Source organism: Macaca fascicularis, chromosome 1 (genome assembly GCF_037993035.2).
Source record: "Macaca fascicularis isolate 582-1 chromosome 1, T2T-MFA8v1.1".
Taxonomy (NCBI): Eukaryota; Metazoa; Chordata; class Mammalia; order Primates; family Cercopithecidae; genus Macaca; species Macaca fascicularis.
The window spans coordinates 164,490,184-164,517,190 of NC_088375.1; the positions used below are offsets into that span (position 1 = coordinate 164,490,184).

General features: G+C 34.9%; 1 protein-coding gene across 3 annotated transcripts in view; it reads left to right on the forward strand.

Annotated features, from left to right (window-relative positions):
- Positions 1–27,007, forward strand: part of LRRC40 (leucine rich repeat containing 40) — a 63,661-nt gene that overhangs the window by 4,968 nt on the left and 31,686 nt on the right. For all 3 annotated transcript variants that reach the window (XM_045368904.2, XM_005543053.4, XM_045368916.2), the window contains exons 2-7: positions 13,121–13,302; positions 15,047–15,120; positions 17,474–17,603; positions 21,585–21,708; positions 23,798–23,940; positions 26,809–26,981. In XM_045368904.2, the coding sequence (XP_045224839.2) occupies positions 13,121–13,302; positions 15,047–15,120; positions 17,474–17,603; positions 21,585–21,708; positions 23,798–23,940; positions 26,809–26,981 (826 nt within the window). The remainder of the gene's footprint in view (positions 1–13,120; positions 13,303–15,046; positions 15,121–17,473; positions 17,604–21,584; positions 21,709–23,797; positions 23,941–26,808; positions 26,982–27,007) is intronic.

Below are 27,007 nucleotides of genomic sequence, written 5' to 3' on the forward strand. Positions count from 1 at the left end.
GGGGTCTTGCTGTATTGCTCAGCTTGGTCTCAAACTCCTGCTGTCAGCAATCCTCCTGCCTTGGCCTCCTGAAGTACTGGGATTGTGGGTGTGAGCCACTGTATCTGACCCCATTCCTGATGTTTCTACATTGGGAAAACAAAACGTAGTCTTTAATTTTTACATATATAATGGAAAACAGTTAAAATTCTGTTGATTCTTGCTCTTAGATGGTAGCCTCCTTAAATAGAAATTTTGTTAATGGAAGCCATACAAGGGCAGTGAGAGATTTTATTACCCTGATAGTATTGTTTACTAGACTGCTAACCCAGTCCAGTACAGTGATAAAGAGGTTTACTCTTCCTAAACCTGTTTAGGTAGAGTAAGTCTTGAGGGTATTAACTTTTACCCATAAGTGAAACCTAGTTACTCTTTGGGGTGTTTAGGTATACAATTGATACTTAAATAGTTCAGGGGGTGTGGGGCTGACTCCCTTGTGCAGTCAGAAATCCATGTATAACTTTTGACTCGCTCGAAACTTAACTACTAATAGCTTACTGTTGACTAGAAGCCTTACTGATAACATAGTCAATTAACATATATTGGTATATTATAGGTTTTATATACTATATTCTTAGAATAGTAAGCTAGAGAAAAGAAAATGTTATTAAGCAAATCATAAGGAAGAGAAAATATATTTACTATTCATCAAGTGGAGTGGATCATCATAAAAGTCTTCATTCTCATCATCTTCACATTGAGCAGGCTGAGGAGGAGGAGGAAAAGCAGGGGATGGTCTTGCTTTCTCACGGGTGGCAGAGGCAGCAGAAAATCCATATGTAAGTGAACCTATGCAATTCAATCACATATTGTGCAAGGATAAATTGTACTTTCTTTTTGTAGGCTCTTGTTCTTTTTTGAAAAATATCATTTACCATAAATAAATAATATTTATTATTTTCTTGTTTATAAAAGCAGGTCTGCTGTGGAAAGATTAGAATCTATAGAGAAAAGCATGAAAAGTGAAGAAGCCAGCCAGGGTTAATCACTGTTAAATGTTGTAGAGATTTTTCTTCTAATACTGTGTGTGTGTGTGTGTGTGACTATGTACAATTTGACTATTTTTTATTTTTTATTTAATTTAGTTTATTGATTGAGACAGGATCTCACTCTGTTGCCCAGGGTGGAATGCAGTGGTGAGATCATGGCTCACTGCAGCCTTGACCTCCTGAGCTCAAAAGTGATTTTCCACCTCGGCCTCCCGAGTATCTGAGACTACAAGGATGTGTCACCATGCCGGGCCAATTTTTATATTCTTTGTAGAGATGAGATCTTGCTATGTTGCCCAGGCTGGTCTTGAACTCCTGAGCTCAAGTGACCTGTCCACCTCAGCCTGACAAAATGCTGGGATTACAGGCATGAACTGTTGTGCCTGGCCCTATTTTTTATTTTTAACAAATTTAGAATTGTACTGACTCCTGTTTTTCTGACTTCTATTTGTACATTTTCATTGTCACTTGAAAAATCTTATTTTTAGTAGCTGTATAATCCATCTTATGACTACTATAATTAATATGTATTAATATTTAAGCAATCAAATTTTGTTGGCAATTTTAAGTAATAATTCTGTTCTATAACTTACTTAGAAAGATATTCTCAAATAGAAATAATTGTTAATGACCATCTTCAAAGGAAAATATTGTACATGTAAGTGACAGCTCTTTTTATGAGCAGCAACATGAGAATATATTGTCAGTTTGGTTCAGTGTTGCAGCTCTTTTTCATTGGACTAGATAAAATGAAGATGGAGTTGTAAAGGAGGTGCTGATTGTTGCTTTCCAGCTGCAGGACCATGGCAGAACAGTAGTGCAAGAATGTTATTGGATGATTATCTAAAACTGAGGAAAAGTAAAAGGTGCCAGAGTTTGAAACAAAAGAATACTGTAAATTCTAATGGAAACTGCACTGTTGATCTGAAAGGCAAATTGGTAAGAGGATAATTCATTAAACAAGCCAGTTAAATTAGCTTGGAAACTAATTATTTGAAAGGAAAATATGGGTGTAAGGCTATCCTGCCTTATCTTGAAGAGAGCAGTTTGGTTACCTTTTATTTGTGTAATTAAGTAATTAGGTCTAGGGCACCTAATCATCAAGATAACCTACTGTTCTAGGGTAATGAGAATTTGCCTTATTCAATACATATAGTTTGTTGGAACAGAATAAAAAGTGTGACACAGGGTTAGGTGTACTGTGGCTCACACCTTTAATACCAACACTTTGGGAGGCCAGAGCAGGTGGATCACTTGAACCTGGGAGTTCAAGACCAGTCTGGGCAACAAGGCAAAACCTCGTCTCTACTAAAAATAAAAAAATTAGCCGGGCATGGTGGCACACCCCTGTAGTCCCAACTACTTGGAAAGCTGAGGCAAGAGGATCACCTGCATCGGGGAGGTCGAGGCTGCAGTGAGCTGTGATCTGGCCACTGCATTCCAGTCTGGGTGACAGAGTGAGATCCTGTCTCCAAAAACAAAGAACTAACAAAAAAAAAGTTTAACACGAACTATATATTTTCAAGGTTTTAAATAGCCATCTTAAATCTGTATAATCCATGTTCTGCTTTACTATTTAGCTTGATTCTGTATTTTGACTAGTAGTGGTTTAATGGAACTTACTGTGATATTTCTAAATAGCTAATGAAAATTAACCAAAGTATCTAGAATATTTTAATAACAAATAATTCCAGAAAAAACTGTGCTTCCAGGTGAGGCGATTGTTAAAACAAGCTAATTCTTAAATAATTGTTAGAAATTAAAGCAAGAGGAAAGCCCATATATATGTATATATGTATATGTACACATACACACAAGTATACATACACACATACCCATGTGTTTATATATGTGCCAGAATCTTAAGGTGAACATTTAATCTTTAGTCTATTAAAATCTAAGGAAGGCTTTGTGTTTGGATTACAAGACAAGGAACTAGATAGTTAATTGAAAGTCGTATTCCTGTTTGTTGATTCATTAAAATAATTGTTCTGAACTTAACGTCTCAACTTCTTGAGATATATATGTCAAGTTATTATTACCAATGTCAGCTTTTTTTATAAATTAGTGCAAATTTAAATTATTCCTGTATTAATGTCAACTCACTCATCTGCATTTTAATATGTTTTCTTGAGTAGGAGAGGAAAAGGAGGAGTTAGATAACAAGTGAATGTCCTCTGTCATAGATACTGTCATAGGAAAAAACAGACTGGGAAAAATGGAATTACAGTTTTATTAAGGCTTATCTTCATCATAAAGGTGAAGGTACTCTCAAAGTAATAAATTTGGGTATGTTTTTCTCTTACAGAGATTGGTAAAAATACTTTCCTTTTCATATGTTAAACATTGTTTCATTTTTCTTACAGTGTCCTTGATGGACTTCAGGATAGAACAGTTCCCATTATGCTTTCTAACTTAATAATGGCTCAGATGGTCTAAATCACAAAAGATATTTAGTCAAACTCAAGCTGCAACTAAGTTGATGCTTTTCATATAACTCTTTATCTTTGGGGTGTGTATTTGTGTGTATTTTTTCTCATTAAAATTTAAAGATTATCTGAAAGTGATAGTGCAGTATTGTGCTTTGCCTATATAGGGTTCTTTAACGTATGAGTCCATTGGTGGCCATGAATAAACTACTGTGGAGAAAACTGGAATATTTATTGATGAGCTTTCCCTGATTTTGTACATAGTGATTTGATTTCTTGGTTTATTCTTTTAAAGTGCTCATAATTGGGTAGACAGTTCAGTTAATAACATTTGTAGGATAAGCTGTTATCTTCAGAATACTATCCTAAACCTAGTTATACTACTGTTGTTAGGTCCTAGCATTTAAGTGTCAATGGGGACCTCTCATTTAATCAACAAGGCAACTGGGGACGAGAGAATGCCATATTAGGTTGCTGATCAGTATAATTAGTTGCAGGGTTTAAACCACAGCCTTAGGTCCCTGACTCTTAGATCAGTGGTCTGTCTGAGATACCATACCGTGTATCATAGTTTAACATGTTTACTGTTTTTTGGAAGATAGGAATTGACATAGGCTAGGATATGGACCTTAATGGGAATTGGACATGATTTTCTGCCTTAAGGAAATAATTACTGTCATTACTGTGGGTGATCGTGATATCTACGAAGTTGTCCAAAAAAGTCAAAAAAGATTTTTAAATTTCATGGTTTGTTGCTCCTATAGTTTACTGGCTACATTTTTTTTTTTTTTTTTTTTGAGATGAGTCTCACTCTGTTGCCCAGGCTAGAGTGCAATGGTGTGATCTTGGTTCACTGCAACCCCTACCTCCCGAGTTCAAGAGATTCTCCTGCCTCAGCCTCCCAAGTAGCTGGGGTTACAGGCACCTGCCACTACACCCAGCTAATTTTCTTTCTTTTTTTTTTTTTTTTTGTATTTTTAGTAGAGATGGGGTTTCACCATGTTGGTCAGGTTGGTCTCGAACTCCTGACCTCAGGTGATCCACCTGCCTTGGCTTCCCAAAGTGCTGGGATTATAGGCATGAGCCACTGTGCCCAGTTACATTCTTTCATCCTTCTGTGCAAACGCCATTTTAAACATGTTTTTTATTTCTTCTCTGTCTCTTTATCCACCCGTATCATAAATATTCTCCCCAAACTAGGTAGTTCTCTGTGATCAACCCATTTGTGAGTCCTCATTTCTATAGTTAGCTGTTACCAGTGGAAAAAAAGAGTAAGACAGTTTGCTAAAAAAAAAAAAAAAAAAAAAGGCCGGGGGTTGGGGGGCTAGGTGTGATTGGCTCATGATTATAATCCCAGCACTTTGGGAGGCGAAGGTGGGAGGATCACTTGAGACCAGGAGTTCGAGACCAAACCGGGCAACATAATGAGACCCAGTCTCTACAAAAAATTTAAAAATAAGCTGGATGTGGTGGCACATGCCTGTAGTCCTCATAGTTCCAGCTACTTGGAAGATGAAGGCAGGAGGATATCCTGAAGCCATGAGTTCGAGGCTGCAGTGAGCTATGATCACACCACTGCACTCCAGCCTGGGTGACAGGCTCTCAAAAAAAAAAAACAAAAAAAACAAATCTTTTTTTCCCCGCACTATTTTTAAGGTCCATGTTGTCCATTGTGGAAGCCTGTACTCATGTTGGCTTTTTAAATTTTAAATAATCAAAATTAAATAAGATTAAAAATCAAGTTCATCAGTTACTTTAACTACATTGCAATGGCTATGTGGCTAGTAGTAGCTATCCTATTGAATAGTGCCAATGTAGGGCATTTACGTCATTGTAGAAAGTTCTGTTGAGCCGTGCTGTTTAAAGATATTGTATCTACCCTGTGATATATATTATATATGTATATTTTTCCCATAGAATTGCCTTGATGTGTTATATCACCTATATTTTAAAATTATTCTTTTTTGAGGTTAACGTTATTGAAGTATCATTTACAAAGAGTATGTTGCATCCATTTTAAGTGTACAGTTCAATTAGTTTTGACAAATATATACCATCATGTAACCAGTACTACAATCAAGATATAGAACATTTTCAACATCTTGAAAAGTTTACTTGTGCCCCTTTGCTGTCAGTCCTGCTGTTGGCTCCACATAACTACGGTTCTGCTTTTTGTCAATGTAGATTAATTTTACTTCTTTTAAAATTGCATGTAAATGAAATATTACATTTGCTATTTTTTCTTTTTCGCTTAAGGCTTCTTTTGTTTAGAATCATATTTTTGAGGTTCATCCGTGTTGTTTATATCAGTTGTTCTTTTTTTATTCTTTCTTGAGATAGGGTCTCCTTCTGTTGCCCAGGCTAGAGTGCAAGTGGCACAGTCGTAGCTCACTGCAGCTTCAAAATTCTGGTCTCAAGTGATCCTTCTGCTTCAGTCTCCCAAGTATCTGGGACTCATGGTGCATGCCACCATGCCTGGCTAATTTTTTTGTTTTTAATAGAGACAAAGTCTTGCTCTTTTTCCCAGGTTGGTGTCAAACTTCTGGGCTCAAATGATCCTCCTGCTATGGTCTCCCAAAGTGCTGCAATTATGGGCATGAGCCACCACGCCCAGCAGTTTTTTAAATTGCTGCATAAATGTGAATGACGAGTTGATGGGTGCTGACGAGTTGATGGGTGCAGCACACCAACATGGCACAAGTATACATATGTAACAAACCTGCACGTTGTGCACATGTACCCTAGAACTTAAAGTATAATAATAATAATAAAAATTGCTGCATAATAGTCCATTTGTGTATACAATTCAATTTATTTATCCATTAACCTGTTGATGGACATTTGAGTGGTTTCCAGTTTTTGGCTGTTATGAATAAAATTGCTATAAGCTTTCTTGTGTAGTCTTTTTTTTTTTTTTTCTTAGAAACATTTCATAGGTCTTATAAACAGAAGGCATGACTGTGTCTTGGGCAGTGGTGAGATAAGGTGGTGGATCTCTGTGCCTCATGTATAAGTCTTTGTGTAGACATACCATTTCTGTTGAATCCATACCTGACAATGGAATTGCTGTGTTGCGTAGTAGTTAGTAGTAAGTATAGGTCCTGGCATGGTGGCTCACACCTGTAATCCCAGCAATTTGGGAGGTCAAAGTGGGTGGATCACCTGAGACCAGTGTGGCCAACATGGCGAAACCCCGCCTCTGCTAAAAATACAAAAATTAGCTGGGTGTGGTGGCACATGCCTGAAAGTCCAGCTGCTGCTCGGGGGGCTGAGGCAGAGAATTGCTTGAACCCGGGAGGCGGAGGTTGCAGTGAGCCAGGATCGTGCCACTGCACTCCAACTTGGGTGAGAAAGTGAGACCCTGTCTCAAAAAATCCCAGAAAGTGTTTATTTAACATAAGAATTCATCAAACTCTTTCCCACTAGCAACATATGGGAGATTCAGTTGCTCCACATCATTACCAGCACTTTGTGTTGTCATCTTTTAAATATTAACCATTCTTGTGGCTGTGTTGGCATATTTTTTTGTGGTTTTAATTTGTATGTCCTTTAAAACTAATGATGTTTAGCATCTTTTCTACCACCTCTTAGCCATTTGTGTATCTTCTGTTAAGTGTTTGTTCCAATTTTTTTCTTTTTTTTTTTTAAATAGGGTTTTATTCTTGGGTAACAAGACTTTGTATATATTTGAGATACAACTCCCTCTCAGATATCTATATGAGTATCTGTCTAATATTTTCTCCCAGTGTAGCTTATTTTCTTAATGGTAGCTTTAGAAACATGTAAGTTATAAATTTTTATGGAATCTAATTTATCAATTCTTTTTCTTTTATGATGAGCTTTTTCTGTCCCAAGACATTTTTTGCCTATCTGAAGGCTGTGAAAATTTTTTCCTCTGTTTCTTTTAGAATTTTTGTAGTTTCATCATTTACATATAAGTCTGTGGTCCATTTGGAGTTAATTTTTGAGTGTGTCACAAGGTAAAGGTTGAGGTTCATTTTTATAGTTTATTGTATAGTTATTCCAGTGCCATTTGTTGAAAACATGATTCATTTTTGGTAAATTCTATTGGCACCTTTATTGAAAATCAGTTTTCAGTATTTTATTGTGTGGAATGTTTTCTGAACTCTTTTTCCATTGACCTATATGCTAATACTACACTATCCTTATGCTTATGCTAATCCTTATGCTAATACTACACTATCTTGACAAATGTAGCTTTATGGTCAGACTTGGAATCAAATACTGTAAAGCCTCCTGTTTTGTTCTTTTATTTCAAAATTGTTTGACCTAATTTAGTTCTTTTGCATTTCAATACACATTTTAGAATTGGCTTGTTAATTTCTACAGAAAAGCTTTCTGGGATTTTTATTAGGATTGTGCTGAATCTGTAAGTCACTTTGGGGAAAAGCGACATCTTTATAATATGGAGTCTTCCAAGCTGTCGTATGTTACATTTCTTTACTTATCTAGACCTTCTTTAAGTTTTCATAGCAATGTTTTGTATTTTCACATACAGATCTTGTACATATTTTGTAAATTTAATACTCTTTCATGGTTTTGTCTTGTATTGTAAATCTTTTAACATATAAAAAACTTTTTATTTGATTGCTAATACATAGAAACGTGGTTGATTTTTCCATATTGAGCTTGAATTTTGTGACCGTTCTAAACTCATTGATTGCATATAATTTTTTTGTAGATTCTTTAGCACTTTGTATATAGATGATCATGTTGTCTGTTAATCAGGACAGTTTTACTTCTTGTCCAATCTGAATGCCTTTTGTTTCTTTTATTTCTTTTTTTTTCTTTTCATCTTACTACATTGGTCAAGACCTCTAGTAAAATATTAAAGTAGTGAGAATGAGCATCCTTGCCTTGTATACTCTTTTAGAGAGAAAGCACTGTGTCTTCCACCATTAAGTATGATGTTAGTTTTAGATTTTTCACAGATGCCTTTTATAAGACTGAAGGAGTTCCCTTTGATTTCCAGTTTTCTGAGTTTTTATTGTTGAATTTTGTCAGATGCTTTTTTTGTATCTCAACAATCACATAGTATTTAAAATTTTTCTGTTAATATGGTAGATTGTATTGATTAATTTTCAACTGGTAAACCAGCCTTGCAGTCCTAAAATAACTCACACTTGATCATGATATATTGCCCTTTTTATATAGAGTTGCAAAATTTGTTTAGGAATTTGGGTCTATAATCATTAGATACGTTGGCCTGTAGTTTTTGTTTTATTTTCTCTTTTAATGTATTTATCTGCTTTTGGCATCAGAGTAAGACTGACCTTATAAGATGAATTGGGAACTGTTCTTTTCTCTATGTTTTGAAAGAGCTTGTGTAGAATTAGTATTATTTTTGCTCTAAATGTCTGGTAGAATTCACCAGTGAAAATGCCTGCCTGGAATTTTCTTTGTGGGGAATTTTAAGTAGCTAATTCAATTTCTTTAATAGATGCAAGGCTACTTTTCTATTGTGGTTGTGCTTTTTTTTTTTTCTCTATTCTAGGGCTTTATCCATTTCGTCCAAGTTATTGGATTTGTTGGCATAAAGTTGTTCATAATATACCCTTATCTTTTTAACATCTGTAGGATCTATGACATTCTCACTTTGATTCCTGATTTTGATAATTTGTTTCTTCTTTTTTTTTCCTTCATCTGTCTAGCTAAGAGTTTATCAATTTATTAGTCTTTTTATATAAGTATTTTTTATTGCTTTTTCTCTGTTTGTTTCTATCTCATTGATTGCCACTTTTTATTTCCTTGCTTCTGCTTTCTTTGGATTTAATTAATTCTTTTTTCTAGATTCCTAAGATTGTAGCTTAGATCATTGTGGGATGGAGTTATAGATGAAGCAACAGGAGACATGTGCTGATAATTGTTAGAACTGGACAATGGATACATGGAGTTTTATTCCGTTATACTGTTTTTTTTTTAAATGTTTATTTTAGGTTCAAGGGTACGTGTGCAGGTTTGTTACATAGATAAACTTGTGTCACAGGGGTTTGTTATACAGATTACTTTATCACCCAGGTACTAAGCCTCATACCCATTAGTTATTTTTTTCTGATCCTCTCCCTCTTCCCACCTTCCACCCTCAAGAGGACCCCAGTGTCTGTTGTTCCTTTCTTTGTGTTCATGAATTCTCATCATTTAGCTCCCACTTATAAGTGAGAACGTAGAGTATTTGGTTTTCTTCTCCTGTGTTAGTTTGCTAAGGATAATAGCCTCCAGCTCCATCCACGTTCCTGAAAAAGGCATGATCTTGTTCTTTTTCATGGCTGGATAGTATTCCATGATGTATATGTACCACATTTTCTTTATCCAGTCTGTCAGTGATGGGCATTTAGGTTGATTCCATGTTTTTACGATTGTGAATAGTGCTACAATGAATATTTGCATGCATGTGTCCTTTTGGCAGAATAACTTATATTCTTCTGGGTATGTACCTAGTAATAAGATTGCTGGGTCAAATGGTAGTTCTGTTTTTACCTCTTTGAGGAATCGCCATCCTGCTTTCTAAAATGGTTGAACTGATTTACACTCCTGCAAACAGTGTGTAAGGGTTCCCTTTTCAGCAAAGTTTCAGGATACAAAATCAAAGTACAAAAATCACTAGCATTCCTATACACCAACAACAGCTAAGCAGAGAGCCAAATCAGGAAGGCAATCTCATTCACAGATGCTGCAAAAAGAATAAAATACCTAGAATACAGCTAACCAGGGAGGTGAAAGATCTGTACAATGCGAATTACAAAACACTGCTCAAAGAAATCAGAGATGGCACAAACAAATGGGAAAACATCCCATGCTCATGGATAGGAAGAATCAATATCGTTAAAATGGTCATACTGCCCAAAGCAACTTACAGATTCAGTGCTATTCCTACCAAACTACCAATGACGTTCTTCACAGGACTAGAAAAAAAACTATTTTAAAATTCATGTGGAACCAAAAAAGAGTCCAAAGAGCCCAGGCAATTCTAAGCAAAAAGAGCAAAGCTGGAGGCATTACACTACCTGATTTCATTATGCTGCTCTTTAAATGTATGTATATGTTTGAAATTTTTTTATAATATCCAACTCCATAGTAATTATTTTCATATTTATATGCTATTGACATTCGTTTTTACATGGGTAGTTTCTATTTTAGATATTGGTAAACTACTTGTAGGATAGCTCCACAGAATTTCTTAACAATTAAGACTGTATATGCTTTTTAGTGGTTCTTATGGGACAGTTGCAACAGTGACATGAATCTTGATGCTGCAAGCTCTGGAAGAAATTGGGATACCTCAAAAACGATTAGTGGGGAAAAGAATGAGTAGTAAGTAATTGTTTATGGAAAAGCTGATGGATATATGTTCAATAATAGTACAATATCAACATGTATCTGCCCCTTGATAGTTCCCTCAAAGACCAAGTTTGTTAATAAAAATATCTGAATAATAATAATAAAACATTAATACTCAGTATAGTTGATGGGTAACAGGTATTTTTGTTATGTTATGTATAAATTTCTTATTATCCCCACCTTTCTCCATCCAGAAAAAGACATTTGTTATTACATTGCTTTTTAGGTATAACGGCATTAATATACCTATGTATAGATGTTAGAAAAAAATGCATGCACAAATATTCTACGTTTCATCTTTAGGAGTAGAATTGTGCATCTCACATAGCTTTTTCTATATACTTCTTTAGTGTTTTGTATTGTTTTATCTTGTCTTTTTTAATCTGGAGCTTTCTGTTTGTTACTCATACTATATGGCACATTAGTAGTTATTTTTTTTTTTTTCAAGAGTCTCATTTATTTTTAGAAAAATATATGTGTGACCACATTTCTGTTGGCTGCTTTTTTGTCAGTAAATTCACATGCCAATTGCTTGGGTGATCTCCTTTTCTCTTTCATACTTAACTAATTATCCATACCTGCATGCCAAAATAACAATGATGATGATAAGTTGTGCGGTGCTTTCGCTCTCAAATCAGTCAAGAATGGTAAAGTTATTTTATTTTGCTTTGCTTTAAAAGTAAACTTCCATCCACAAACAGAAACACAGGTGGATTCATGTTTTATTTTGCTAATACTTAAAGGAGATTCAGTGGTTGAAGAGTAGAGAAGCAGAGAATACCTAATCAGACATAAGGAGTAAGAGAGGGACCTTATAATTTATTTTAATATGAATGTAGATAGCTCAGTTTTTTTCTTTTTCTTTTTTTAAGTTTTTTTTAAGAGACAGGGTCTCACTCTATTTCCCAGGCTGGAGTGCCATGGTGTGATGACAGTTACTTACTGAACTTCAAAGTCCTGGGCTCAGGCAATCCTCCTGCCTTAGGCTCCCAAGTAGTAGGACTACAGTTGTGTGCCATCACACCAGCTGATTTTTTTTTTTTAAGAGATAGGGTTTTGCTTTGATGCCTAGGCTGGTCTCAAACTCATGGACTCAAGTGATCCTCCCACCTTAGCCTCCCAAAGTGCAGGGATTATAGCTCTGAGCCGCCACACCTGGCCAGCTCATTTTTTGAGTGAGTATAAGTTTCATGCCTTTCAGGGGCTTGACTTTGCTTCTGTAACACCATTTTATCTGATTAATCATCCAAAACTGCACTTAAGTGTCCTGAATCTGAAACTTTGATTATACCTTTTCACGTAATCTCTGATGGTTTTGAAATTATAGCCTGTGGCAGCAAGGTATAACCAATTTTTGCCTTGATTAATACCAGCTTGAAGTTCTACATCATCCCTAAATGTAGTCCTACTTTTAACAAGGAGTGAAGGACTGTATTTAAAATAGTTTTGCTACAACACTACAGCATTCTTCCTTCTGTAGCTTCAAGTTATCCCTGCTTAATTTGTACGGTCTTGTTTTCTATACAGGTGTTGTCACTTGCTGCAGTAGCATAACACAGTGTTGTATGGTGCCGTAAGAAATAAAATTATATGTCAGATAAAATAGAGAGTAGCTACCAAAGTCAGATATTTCTCCCAAATGTTAATAGAAAGCAAGACAATATAGCACTGCTAGGCATTGAATCACATCTGTGGTACTTGTCTAGCTTTGTAACCCTGGCCAAATTATACATTCTCTTTGTGCTCTATTTTTCTCATCCATCCGATGGGAATAATAATACCTACTTTGCAGAATTGTTCCAAGGTTTAGATGAATTATTATGTTAGAAATATTTGTAAGTGTTAGCTATTATTACTAGTTCTTTCTGAGCCTTAGTATATACTTTTGTTATAAAAGTTATTACATATACATGTTGATTTCCATGCCTTCTTTGTTAATCTGTTAGCCTGATGGTAAAATGCATTCTTTGTCTTACATATTTACCACAATGTGCTGTGCAGTGTATGTGCTTTTCAGTGTATGTAAACCTAGTAAATATAGTTGAATGAAGGTTAGAGTGAGAGCTAATATGTAGAAGACGTATTATTGGTATATAGCCTTTTAAAATAAAATCAACTTTCACTCTAGTTACAATTATTGCTATTTGACTTATTTTTTGTTTCAGAAAAATGTTTTTCAATAGATAAATGGAATGGCTATTATAAAAGTATGTCACTTAGTATCTAGTTCTTGTTTTCATCTGTTTTTTTTTGTTTGTTTTTATTTTGTTTTGTTTTTTTCTGGTGTGGTGCTGATGGAACTAGTGCCACAGTGTGTCTGGAGAATAAATGTGGATATCCCTGAGGAAGCTAATCAGAATCTTTCATTTGGTGCTACTGAAAGATGGTGGGAGCAGACAGATTTGACCAAACTCATAATATCAAACAATAAACTTCAGTCACTTACAGATGACCTACGACTCCTGCCTGCACTGACTGTTCTTGATGTAAGTTGACTGACTATAAATATGGATTATTAATCGAAGAGATTCTAAAGCTAAATTTAGGCTTTGATAGCAGAAAACCTTTCATGTTGAGTTGGTAATGCAAGGACAGATAGTAAATTATTATGCTAGGCATAGCATAATGGTTAAAAGTGCAGGATTGGAGCACTAAGTTTCTAATTCTGACTTCTGCTACTCAATGGCTGTGTGACCTGGGAAGAGTTACCTCTCTGTGCCTTAGTCTCCACATCTATAAACCAAGACTGATACTACTACCTATTTAAAAATTTTGTTTGTAGAATTAAATAAGTTAATTAATACAAACAGAATCAATATTCAACAAGTGGTTATTTCTGCTCATCTTTTTTTCTTATTATTACTATTTTGCACAGGCAAAATAATGGCATGATCATGGCTCACTGCAGCCTTGAACTTATGGGCTCCAGCAATTCTCCTGCCTCAGTCTCTCAAGTAGCTGGGACTATAGGTGCATGTCACCACACCCGGCTATTTTTTTGTGTGTGTAGAGACGAGGGTCTCACTATGTTTCCCAGACTGGTCTTGAACTCCTGTCCTCAAACTCTCCTCCTGCCTCAGCCTCCCAAGTGCTGGGATTACAGGCATGAGCTACTGCACCTGGCATATTGTTACTATTTTTATCATCATTATTCTAGATATTAAAGCAGGTCTATATGTATATATACTACTTGCCTTCAACCTCATTGAGTTCAATTATTGAACTTAAATTTTTTGTGTTTTTATTCAGGGATTCTTTTTAGTCCTTTGTTGCCATGTCCTGTGGTAAAGGGAACCATGAGCAGTATATTTCAGAACCTGCAGGCTTCACAATCTGGTATACTTTACTTATCAATATAAAAAATCCTCCAGTTCATGTGTAGAAAAGTAGAATCTAAACAGATCAATTTTTAGGGACCTTTTTATTTTCTTAATTTGTAAAATAAATGGATTGGCTTACTCTAAGGTTCTTTCTACCTTAAAAACTATGATTTGTGAGAACATGAGAAAAGCCCCTTTCTCTTTTCTCATACAATTTTTGTATATATTGACATAAATCATGTCATCAGAGAGCTGTTTTTAGTTTCTAACCCCCTCATCTCTTCTTTGAAATTGAAACTCTACTCAATGAGTTGAAATTTTTCTTAGTATAATATTTAAAGTGGATGACTTAACACTTCATGATTTCTCTCCCCTCCCCTCCCCTTGTCTCCTCTCCTCTCTTCCATTTTTTGAGACAGGGTCTTACTCTGTAGCCCAGGCTGGAGTGCAGTGGCATAATCTGGGCTCACTGCAGCCTTGACCTCCTAGGGTCAAGCGATCTTCCCACCTCAGCCTCCTGAGTAGATGGGGCTACATGTGTGCACCTCCATGCCTGACTAATTAGAATTTTTTTTTTTCGTAGAGACAAGATCTCACTAATTTGCACAGGCTAGTCTTAAACTCCTGGGTACAAGCAATTTGCCTTCTTTGGCCTCCCAAAGTGCTAGGATTACAGGTATGAGCCACTGCACCTGGCCTTACTTCGTGATTTCTGAACAGCCATTTGGTCATCTTCAAACTGTTCTACATACAGAACAAGTATGTTAAACAGTAGTTCAGTAGTTCAACTTATTGCCATTGAATTGGAGGAACAGGAGATTATTGACTAATTGTTTTGTACACAGGCAAAGCTTATATATTGTTAGTGATAAGACTAAAAATATTGTCTTTGTCTTTTAAAAACTTTTAGATACATGATAATCAGCTGACATCCCTTCCTTCTGCTATGAGAGAGCTAGAAAATCTTCAGAAACTTAATGTCAGGTAAAAATTAGCTTATTTACTTCTGTTGTTGCCGTTATAATGGTTTAAATTTTAATATTGTTTAAATTTTGTCAACATTAAAAGTATCTTTGAATTATCTCAGAAAGTACTTAAAGCAGAATAAGAATTTTAAGTTTTTTAAAGCTTTAATTCTTAGTTTGTATGTTTTTTTCTTTGTTTTAGCATTACTCCCATGATTTCTGATTTTACTAATGCAAGGCTAGTTGATTTTTTTTAAATGCTTAAATTTTTTTTTAATAAAACAATTCCTAGTGGTTTGTTATTGTAGTAAACCTCTTTGTTGACGTCTCAACTTTTAAGTTACCTTGATATTCTAAAACATATCTAAACAATAATGAAGAAATGTAAAACAATTCTTTCATAAATGAAATATCTCGTAGTTTTTATTAGTAGTAGTTTTTAAACTTCTCCAAGGACTACTGGGGTTCTACAGATATATTTTTGTAACTGTCACGGACATACTGGTACATGGGATGTTCAGTGGCAAAGGGTCTAGCTAACTCTGTTTGCTTTCTGATACATACCCAGACTTTTAAGAAATAATAACTTTGCCTTATGTTTGTTATATAGACAGGCTATGGGAAAGGAGATTTAAAGAGGTCTTATCTTGGAGTAGAAATAAATGGATTAAGAACTGAAAGCATAGTTTGAAGAACTGTGGCTTATAAAATAGGTACGGTTACAGAGCTATGTAACATAATATAGTCAAGTTTGTTTTCTGTAGATAAGCTAACTGGTTTGAGGGAAAATAGTCCCTCCCAGTAACACTCCTCATTTGATGGAAAACACAGAATTACCATTGGCCAGTGAAAATATATATACATAAAAAGGTACTAATTATTTAGAACTCTATCAGAGTATCTTCCACTTACAAGTCAAAGGCATAGACGTGGCGTGTAAAGACAAGAGTGGGGATTGTTGAGAGGAAGAGAAGAAGCAGTAAGTGTTGAGTGACATGGCTTAAGTTTTAAATTGTATACTTAAGAGTGTGCAGGTATGTTCTCAGTGGAGAAGTTTAAAAAAAAGTCTGACTCTTAGGATGGAATAATTAGCTAAGAAAAGGAGATGGAGGAAATATATAACTAAAATTACATCTCTTCCCAGTTAGATCCCTATCAAGTATGCAAAGATTTCAGCTAAGTAACCAATAACAGTAACTGACTTAACAATATTATTGGTTCTTGTTTTAGGAGACATCTTTCGACTTTTTTTGTCCCAACAAGTTTTATTTTACTGTAATTTAGGGTTATTGTAAGCACCTTATATTTCCCATTTTCCACCTGTTATTTGTAAAGTATCTGTATATGGCATGAAAATAGCATGGAATTCATAAGTGAATATTTAAGTTGTGATAAACCTGGGAACTAGTTCAGTCATCTCTTAATTATCACAGAGTGTATCATCCTCCATGATTTGGGACTTCTAAACCATTACGCTGAATATCTCTACAGAAGGGCTTAACTGAAAAGACCAAGTATGAAGAAGAGTGGAATTGCGTATTACGTTCAACTTGACATCCTAGGTCCTCAAACAGAAATAGCTATTTTTGCCTTAAAGCCGAATCTCCATATAAGATGTAACTCCATTGTGGTATATGTGTGCATATAGTTTTGTCAAAATTCTCAAAGTCAGTTATAGTATGTATTAGTCTGTTTTCATGCTGCTGACAAAGACATACCTGAGAATGGGAAGAAAAAGAGATTTAATTGGACTTACAGTTCCACATGGCTGGGAGTGCCTCAGAATCATGGTGGGAGGCAAAAGGCACTTCTTACATGGCAGCGGCAGGAGAAAAATGAAGAAGATGCAAAATTGGAAACCCCTGATAAAACCATCAGATCTTGTGAGACTTATTCACTACCACGAGAACAGTATGGGGGAAACCGCCCCCATGATTCATATTATCTCCCACCGGCTCCCTCTCACAACACGTGGGAATTATGGGAGTACAATTCAAGATGAAATTTGTGTGGGAACACAATCAAAGCATATCACAGTGTAACAAATTAAGAGTCTAGTATGTCCTATCATATTGCATGTCACATCAAGAGTTGATTATAGGCATGCAATCAAAACATCACAAATTATTTATGTTTGGTTAAAAGCCTTTATTTCTTATGTTATTTTTCTTTGAAACCCCAATATGGTTACTTTAGATTACTATTATTGTAATGGGTACATATTTTTGGATATGAATTTTGATAAGTACTTAAAATTAGTAACTATATTTGATTTTTGTGAGTCCAGTGTCATTGGTTAGCAGGAAATGTCTTTGATAAATATTTATTGTATTGCCACTAAATTATTCTTCATTTATTTTATCAACCAATAGCCATAACAAACTGAAAATATTCCCTGAAGAAATTACAAACCTAAGAAATCTGAAGTGCCTGTATCTCCAGCATAATGAACTAACCTGCATATCAGAGGGATTTGAACAACTTTCCAATTTAGAAGATTTAGTAAGTTGTGATTTTCCAATTTTTACATAATTCTGGGCTGGTGGGATTTTTCATCAGGCTGAGAAATTAGATATATGATTGAAACTGTGGGAATATGGAAAACTGATTTTGTGATTAGATTATCAGAAATGTACATTTCAATTAGATAGCTAAATTTGTCATTGTAAATTTGGTTTTCCTGTATTATGAAATCAACTTTAAGTTTTAATTTAGGAAGACTTTGGAAAGGGTGCAATGAAGATTACTTTGTTATCCAGAGGCTTTACAGCGTAGCAGAATAGAGGAAAGTTGTCTTTGGCATATACCAATTCTCTTTTCTATGCCCATTTCCATTTCCTTCTTTATATTACCTGTGGCCCTTCTGCATTCCAGATGCCCAGGTAATTCACTGAAGGTCCGTCTTCTCTACTTTTAAAAATGGCCACACTTCCTGGCAAAATTTTAATTCTATTGTTTCACTTATCTTAAACAGAGATAACCATAAAGCAATACAAATATTATTTTAGTCATATATTGTTATTATTTTATTTTTGGGGGACAGGGTCTCACTTATCACCCAGACTGGAGTGCAGTGGCGGGATCTCGCTCACTGCAACCTCCACCTCCCAGGTTCAAGTGATTCTCCTGCCTCAGCCTCCCGAGTAGCTGAGATTACAGGCATGTACCACTCCTGCCTGGCTAATTTTTGTATTTTTAGTAGAGATGGGGTTTACCATGTTGGCCAGGCTGATCTCAAACTCCTGACCTCGAATGATCCACCCACCTCAGCCTCCCAAAGTTCCAGCATTAATCAGGCTTGAGCCACCACTGCTGGCCTAGTCGTATTATTAAGAATAATAAAAGCAATAGACATTTATCTTTGAGCATTACATATGGCAAGGTAAGCAGTTTTATCCCCTAATACAATAAGAAAGTAAAGCTGATAAAAAGGAAATTTGGAGCTGGGCGTGGTAGTTCGTGCCTGTAATTCCATCACTTTGGGAAGCCAAAGTGGATTTTTTGAGCCCAGGAGTTCGAGACCAGCCTGGAAAACATGGCAAAACCCTGTCTCTACAAAAAATACAAAAATTATCCAGGTGTGGTGGCACATGCCTATAAGTCTCAGCTACTCAGGAGGCTGAGGCAGGGAAGTTGCCTGAGGCAGGGAAGTTGCCTGAGGCAGAGAGATTGAGGCTTTAGTGAGCCATGATTGAGCCACTGCACTCCAGCATGGGTGACAGGAGGCCCTATCTCAAAAAAAGAGAGAGAGGAAAGAAAAAGAGAGAGAAAGGAAGAAAGAAAGAGACAGAGAAAAGGAAATTTGTCAAAAGTAACGCAACTGATAAGTAACAAAATTAGAATTTGCGTATAAGTCAATTTGACTCCAAAGTGTATCCATCTCTTTTTTTTCCATTTTACCACCAAAGGAATAAGATTCCACTGTAGGCTATACCATCTGAAAGACTTTAGCTGTATTAAATCAAATATACTAATATATAATATCTACTCCACATAGTTAATTCATATTGCATTGTTATTCTTTTCCCTTTTACATGTTTTGGAAAACTCCTGTCATTTTAGCTTGCTTTTCATTAAAGGAAGAAATTACTCCTTTTCTATTTTTGTTGTGTGTGCATCCTCCTTGATATTTCCCATCATTTTCTCTAGTGTTTAAAAGTCAAGACATATACTCTTCTCAACCATTCCTTCAATGTCTTCTTGTCTTTCCATATGATCAGATCGGAAATAAGGTTTGGAAAGTAAAAGGCGTAGGTAGATAAAATGAATGGCAAAGGAAGAAGCCATCAGATTTTCTTATTAAAATTGGTGGTAAAAGGTAGCAGTTGTTTTAAAAGAGTCCATTTGGAGTTGAGAACTGAAAGGAAAATTTAAAATAAATAAAATTTCTACTATCCACCTTACATGTTCCCAGAGGCTCATTTGCATAATGAAAGGATGTTTCATTTCAGAATTGTGTTCTACGGACTCAGTGTCAAACCATAAATGTGAGCAACGATATATTAAAACAGATTAAACACCTATAATTTAAACTAGTAATATTACTAATATATACTAGTAATATAAGTAATAACTTATATAAAAACTGCTTAGCACAATGCAACTAATTAAATATTTGCTAAAGGAATGACTTGGCATAAATATGGATTAATTTATATACAGTGTATTTATGTTTTATATCAAGCAATTACTAACTGCAGTAATTATTTAACTTTATTAGTAATTTTATTTAGAATTTACAAGGGAGTTTATTAGAATTATTTGGGTTTTTAAAAATGCTTTGAACATTTCTGAATTAAGTTTTTTGTTAATAATTATCTTAGGCTTTTTATTTTGGAATAATTTTAGGTTTATAGAAAAGCAAATATAGTAAAAGAGTTCTCATATACCCTACCTCCAACTTTCTGTAATGTTAATATTTGATATAACCACAGAAACACTCAAATGTTCACATTGGTACAATACTAATTAAACTGCAGACTTTATTTAGATTTTCCCAGTTTTTCCACTAATGTCCTTGTTTTTGTTTCAGAGTCCAATGCAGGATACCACATTGCATTTAGTGTTACTAACTTTTCATGTTATAAAATATTTATTAGCAATCTTTTGATTCTTTGAGTTTTTAGTATTAGAATTGTAGAATATGTTGTCTGTTGTAGATGATGGTAATATATTGTTATTATAAAATAATTATAGCAGTATGTTTTTAAAAAAAGATTTGATCCAGTATTTTTACCTTTTTCTATCTTCTTGGTTTCTTCAGAGTTACAAAATGTTACTGTTAGATTAAATGAATTGTTTAGTGTTAGATTATTTAATGTTATATTACATGAAAATCTTCAGAGAATGGTTTTCCATTCTTTAAAGGAAAACCATTTTTTCTTATTCATTGTTGCCATTGATACTACTTAACACTTTGTGTTATGTAGTGGAGCACTTTACACCTAATTTGAGTGTGATAAAAATTACCTGATTCGTAACAACGGCTTTTAAAGGGAGTTTCAAAAAAAGTTCTCATAACTATTTATAGAAAAAACAAACATAATCATTTAAAGAAACATTGAGGTATAGCGATTATTTAAGCAATCTTGAGTGAATGAAGAGTAGAGGGTAGACTTCTAGTACCAGTCAGAGCTGACTTGCTGAGGTCAGCAGAAGAACCAACAGAAAATATTTTTTTTCCCTCAAAAATTTGAATGACCGCCGGGCGCGGTGGCTCAAGCCTGTAATCCCAGCACTTTGGGAGGCCGAGACGGGTGGATCACGAGGTCAGGAGATCGAGACCATCCTGGATAACACGGTGAAACCCCGTCTCTACTAAGAAATACAAAAAACTAGCCGGGCGAGGTGGCGGGCGCCTGTAGTCCCAGCTACTCGGGAGGCTGAGGCGGGAGAATGGCGTGAACCCGGGAGGCGGAGCTTGCAGTGAGCTGAGATCCGGCCACTGCACTCCAGCCTGGGCTACAGAGCGAGACTCCGTCTCAAAAAAAAAAAAAAAAAAAAAAAAAAAAATTTGAATGACCATTTTTTCAGCCGTATTTTTCCTTTTCTCAGGAATTTTTCCTTCTTGCAAAGATGTTTTTCATTTCACATGACAGTTTATTAATAATATGTCTAATTCTTCTTGGGCACTCCATAAATATTGGATGAATACATGAATTTTTGCATTGAAAATATGATGCATAATATGACATGACCTAGTTTTAACAGAATCTGTTATGTAAAATAGTTTTGAAGTTAGAATTCATTTATATCCTGTGTAGTACCATTGATGAACATATAGTGGGCCTGCAGATATTGAAAAAGAATCTTGAAATGAATGATCTGTGAAATTTTCAGTGAATGAGGGTTACAAAACTTATCACATCTTAAGTAGTCTCTTTTATGTTGTAATTCCTTCAAAAATTTGAAATCCTTTTTAGGGCATTATTTATTTATTTTTTTACTTGTTTATTCATTTATTTTGTCTTTCTGTTTTTAAAGGATCTTTCAAACAATCGTCTTACAACTGTTCCTGCTAGTTTTTCTTCTCTGTCCAGTCTGGTGAGACTCAATCTTTCTAGTAATCAACTGAAGAGTTTACCAGCAGAAATAAATAGAATGAAAAGTAAGTATTTTCTGTTTTATATAATACATAAATTTGAAGTTGATGCAACTGACATTTAGAAAGTAATTTTTAATATAGTTACAGAGAACTAAAGTAGTAGATTTTTATAGTGGTAAATGTGAACAATAGCAACGGGTCAGATTTTCTCCAGACCGTTATTATGTATCAACTGCCTAAAGAAATACTGTCATAAAGATACTTAGGCATATGAAAAAGAAGAAAATATGATTATTAGTTGTAGTAGGATTATATACCTAAGCTATACTGTCTTTCATTCATTCATTCTACATTCATAGAGAGGTTAGTCCCCTCTTACTGGTGAATCTACCTATGATATGTAGTTGTATTAAAGCTGTAGCCTCCTCATGGTCCATAAGTAATAATGTCGAGAAATAAGTCTTGTTTTGTCTGAGGTCCCAGGTTGTCAATCTTTTTTTAAAAAAAAAAAATGTCAAAATTTATTCGTTCTATTAAAGTTTGCCATCAAACCACAGTACTTGAAGTATTGTAGAACTAATATTAAGGGATTAAAAAAGTCAAGGTACATTTTAGTACCTTTTAAATTAGTATACTTCATTATAAAATTCTTAAGAGTCTAAAATCATTATTGATTTGTTTGTTTGTTTAAAGAAACTGTTGTTACCAGGCACCATGGCATGTGCCTGTAGTCCCAGTTACCCAGGTGGCTGAGGCAGGAGGATCGCTTGAGCCCAGGGAGTTCTGGGCCATAGTGCGGTTATGCCGATTGGGTGTCCACACTTAAGTTCAGCATCATTATGGTGACCTCCCGTAGTGGGGGACCACCAGGTTGCCTAAGGAGGGGTGAACCAACCCAGTTCAGAAACAGCAGGTCAAAACTCCCATCTGATCAATAGTGGGATTGCCCCCTTTGAATATCCACTACACTCAAGCCTGGGCAACATGGTGAGACCTCTTCTCTGTCTCTAAAAAAGTGAAATAAAATAGATTAATTTAAAAAACTGTTATTTTGTTGTTATTTCTTGGTTGATGGTTAGTCTGTTTTTTTTTTTTTTTTTCTGATATTTGTAAGCCTTCTTCAATTTTAAAAACCTCCCTTTTGTGGAGCAAGTCATAGAAATGGTTGCCTGCATTCAGTTGCAGATAAGTTTGAGGTAAATTTCTAAAATTGTGTTGTTTTGCTTTAGATTAATAGTTATTTGTTGTTTAAAATTGGAGTTTTAAAATGAGTTAAATCTGCCCTAAATCAAATTGACATTTTAGGGGAGTCTTTACTTGGGATACCAATAGTTAAGATTTTCCTGTATTTGTCATTTTTTTCAATAAGGATATTATAAAGAGCAGTTAAATGTAAAATATATCTAGAATGAAGATATAAGCAGCATGGACTTTTCATAAATTGAGTGGAAATATCTTGAGAGGTAGGAACATACAGATAAATCAACTGAAAAATACATTTGAGTTTATAGTAATTTTTCTAATATCCAATGTTATAACCAGATGCTTTCTGTTTCTCAGCCATGACAATGATACTTTTAAGCTGTTACACAGAGTACATTTAGTTGTACTTTAACAGAGTACCAGAACTTTATTTTTAAATGTATTATGAAAATGACCTGGATTATTGTTAAATTGCCCAGGCTGGTGTGCAATGACGTGATCATAGCTCAGTGCAAACCTCTATCTCCCAGGCTCAAGCATTCTTCCTGCCTCAACCTCCCAAGTAGCTGGGACTACAGGCATGCACCACCATGCCCAGCTAATTTTTCTTTTTATTTTTAGTAGGGACGAAGTTTCACTCTATGTTGCCCAGGCTGGTCTTGAACTCCAGAACTCCAGTGATCCGCCCACCTTGGCCCTCCCAAAGTGCTGGCATTACAGCACAACTGACCTAAATAATAATTTTAATATTACTATTTCTCTTTAATTATAATTAAATGTAGAAAAATTTACATTTATTTAATTCAATGGTGTTTGAATATTCTTGATTATATGGCACAGGTTCATAAGTCCTCATAGCAATTTCTTACACATTCTTTAAAGTTGTATACGATCAGAAACTAATTTTTTTTCTCTAGTATTTTTGTTTTTCACTGAATATATATTACAGGGTTGAAGCATTTGGATTGTAATTCAAATCTCTTGGAAACTATACCTCCTGAATTGGCTGGCATGGAATCACTAGAATTGCTGTATTTGCGGAGGAATAAATTACGTTTTCTACCAGAATTTCCTTCTTGTAGTCTGTTGAAGGTACTATTTAGTTGGTTATTAAATAACTATTTTTTCCAAAAGTTAATTATTAAAATGCATTTTTTAAAGGAGCTAATGTTGTTTTACATTGGGACTATGTATTAGTTATAAGTACTGTGTTTTTCCCATGTTAATACTTTTCAGAATTTGAATATGATTACTTACATTAGTAGTATTTTTAGTAATACATTTTTAAAAAGAATTTTAAAAATAGAGATTTGTCCATTTCATCTGACCAGTAGTTCATAACTGGAGAAGTAGTAGATAAAGAGGCTAAAATTGTAAGTAGGAGACCTGGAATACCAACCAGGATTATGCACCTAATTCTATAAAGTGCCACCTCTTACCTTTACCTAATCATAATCAAGTATGTTTGAAATGAATTACATTCTTTTGGCTTTAAGTATGTAGAATTAATACTGTCTTCTAAATTTGCCATGGTTTGCCTTTTTTTATATATACCTTTAAGCTCTAGTGTTAAAAGAGTTTATTTTAAACAGAACGATGACATATAAAATGAACTGAAAAAGTTTTCCTTTAATTAAGAATAATTTTTCATCATCTGATAATTATAGTTTCTGTTAATGGCAAATCAGTATATAAAATAATCACTAATGAAAATGTTAAGTAACCAACTGATTATAGTTGATCCTTGAACAATGCAAAGGTTATGGGCATTGACCCCCATGGACTTGAAAATCTGTGTGTAGCTTTTGACTCCCCAAAAACTAGTGGTAGTCTCCTGTTGACCAGAAGCCTTACCAATAACATAAACAATTGATTAACATATAATTTGTATGCCATATGTATTATGTACTATGTTCTTACAATAAAGTAAGCTAGAGAAAAGAATCTTATTAAGAAAATCATAAGGAAGAGAAAATGTGTTTACTATTAATTAAATGGAAGTCAGTCATCATAAAGGTCTTCATTTTCATTGTCCTCATGTTGAGTAGGCTGAGGAGGAGGAAAAGAAGGGGTTAGTCTTGCTGTCTCAGAGATGGCAGAGGTGGAGGGAAATCCATATATAAGTGGACCTGTACAGTTCAAACCTATTGTTGTTCAAGGATCAACTGTGTTTATAGTACCATGCTGTATTGATACCACAATTTACATCATCTGCTTACAAGATGAATCCTGTGTCTGAAATGGTGAGCAACTTCAATCTATGGTATATGTCAAGCAATTCGACTTTTCTTGTAATGTCATGACTTTTCACTCCTTCTTGGGAGAACTTTCAGCATCACTAGTAGCACTTCATATTAGTCCCATGATGTTATTTGAAATTTATGGTTTTGCAGTAAACACTATGAGAAACACAAGAGAACTGCAAGAGATCATTTTTTACTGTGACACGCAATTTACTGGAGAGGTGAGCTGCTCACCTGGAAATGATTAGCTTCATACAGGTTTTAAGTGGACGCTCACAACATAGGCTCACCACCGTACCAACAAGAAGTGGCAACAAAATTATTATAATAGTACAGTATGTACTACAGTTAATTTTATGTAGTTATGGTTTTTCTTTTTTTGAGGCAGAGTCTCTGATTTATTATTGTTATTATTATTATTATTTTTTTTTGAGGCAGAGTCTTGCTCTCCAGGCTGGAGTACAGTGGTGCAATCTCAGCTCACAGCAACCTCCGCCTGACAGGTTCAAGTGATTCTCCTGCCTCAGCCTCCCAAGTAGCTGGGATTACAGGTGCCCACCACCACGCCTGGCTAATTTCTGTATTTTTAGTAGAGACAGGGTTTCACCATGTTGGCCAGGCTGGTCTCAAACTCCTGACCTCAGGTTATCAGCCTGCCTCGGCCTCCCGGAGTGCTGGGATTACAGGCGTGAGCCCACCGTGCCTGGCCTAGTTTTATGTAGTTATGACTGCATCTTCATATTTGTTTACATTTGTCTGTAAGTTGTATGTAAGTTTTGATACATTTTAACTTTTTATAATAGATTTGTATATATTTTATGGTAATCAATGATAAACTAGTATCTACATATATTAAATACATTGATGACATAGTAACTTTTTTTTTTATTTTTAAAAGTGTTTTTAGGCTACACAGTTGGTTTGCAAGTTTTTTCAAATTGTCACAAATCTCCAAAATAAAATTTCAGTATATTTTCTGAAAAAATTTATATAAAAGTGGACCCTCACAGTTTAAACCCTTGTTCAAGGACCAGCTGTATAATATAAATAACTTTTTAAAAAGCTGATATAACTTTGTTTTGCAAGTAGTTTTTGGATTTATATTTTTATTATTTAAATGTAACTACTAAATTATTTCTCTACTTTGGTTTTTTTTTTTTTTTTTTTGAGATGGGTTCTTGCTCTGTCATCCAGGCTAGAGTGCAATGGTGTGATCTCTGCTCACTGCAACCTCTGCCACCTGGGTTCAAGCGATTCTCCTGCCTTAGCCTCCTGAGTAGCTGAAACTACAGGCATGTGCCACCACACTTGGCTAATTTTTTGTATTTTTAGTAAAGACGGGGTTTCACCATGTTGGCCAGGCTGGTCTCAAACTCCTGAACTTGTGATCCGCCTGCCTCAGCCTCCCAAAGTGCTGGGATTACAGGCATGAGCTACTGCGCCCAGCCTACTTTGGTTTTATAAACTTGATGCTTCTGCCAGATTCAACCTTTGATTATTTTTAAATTGCCAAAAAAAATTTCTCATTTGACATTCTTCTTTAGCTGAAAGATAGCCTAGATGTAATTGAAAATGTAAACATCTTGATATTTATAAAGTTGCATTTTTTCTATGTGTTTTTCAATCACTTGAAATTAAGAGTACCTACAATTTTATTTTCATTATCTACTATAAAATTGAATACAGAGATACACATAACTCATCTTTGATTTTGTAGGAATTGCACGTAGGTGAAAACCAGATTGAAATGTTAGAGGCAGAACATCTTAAACATCTGAATTCAATTCTTGTGCTAGACCTGAGGGATAACAAGTTAAAATCTGTTCCAGATGAAATTACACTACTACAGTCCTTGGAAAGGCTTGACCTAAGCAACAATGATATTAGTAGGTAAGTTTAAATATGAAATGAATAGA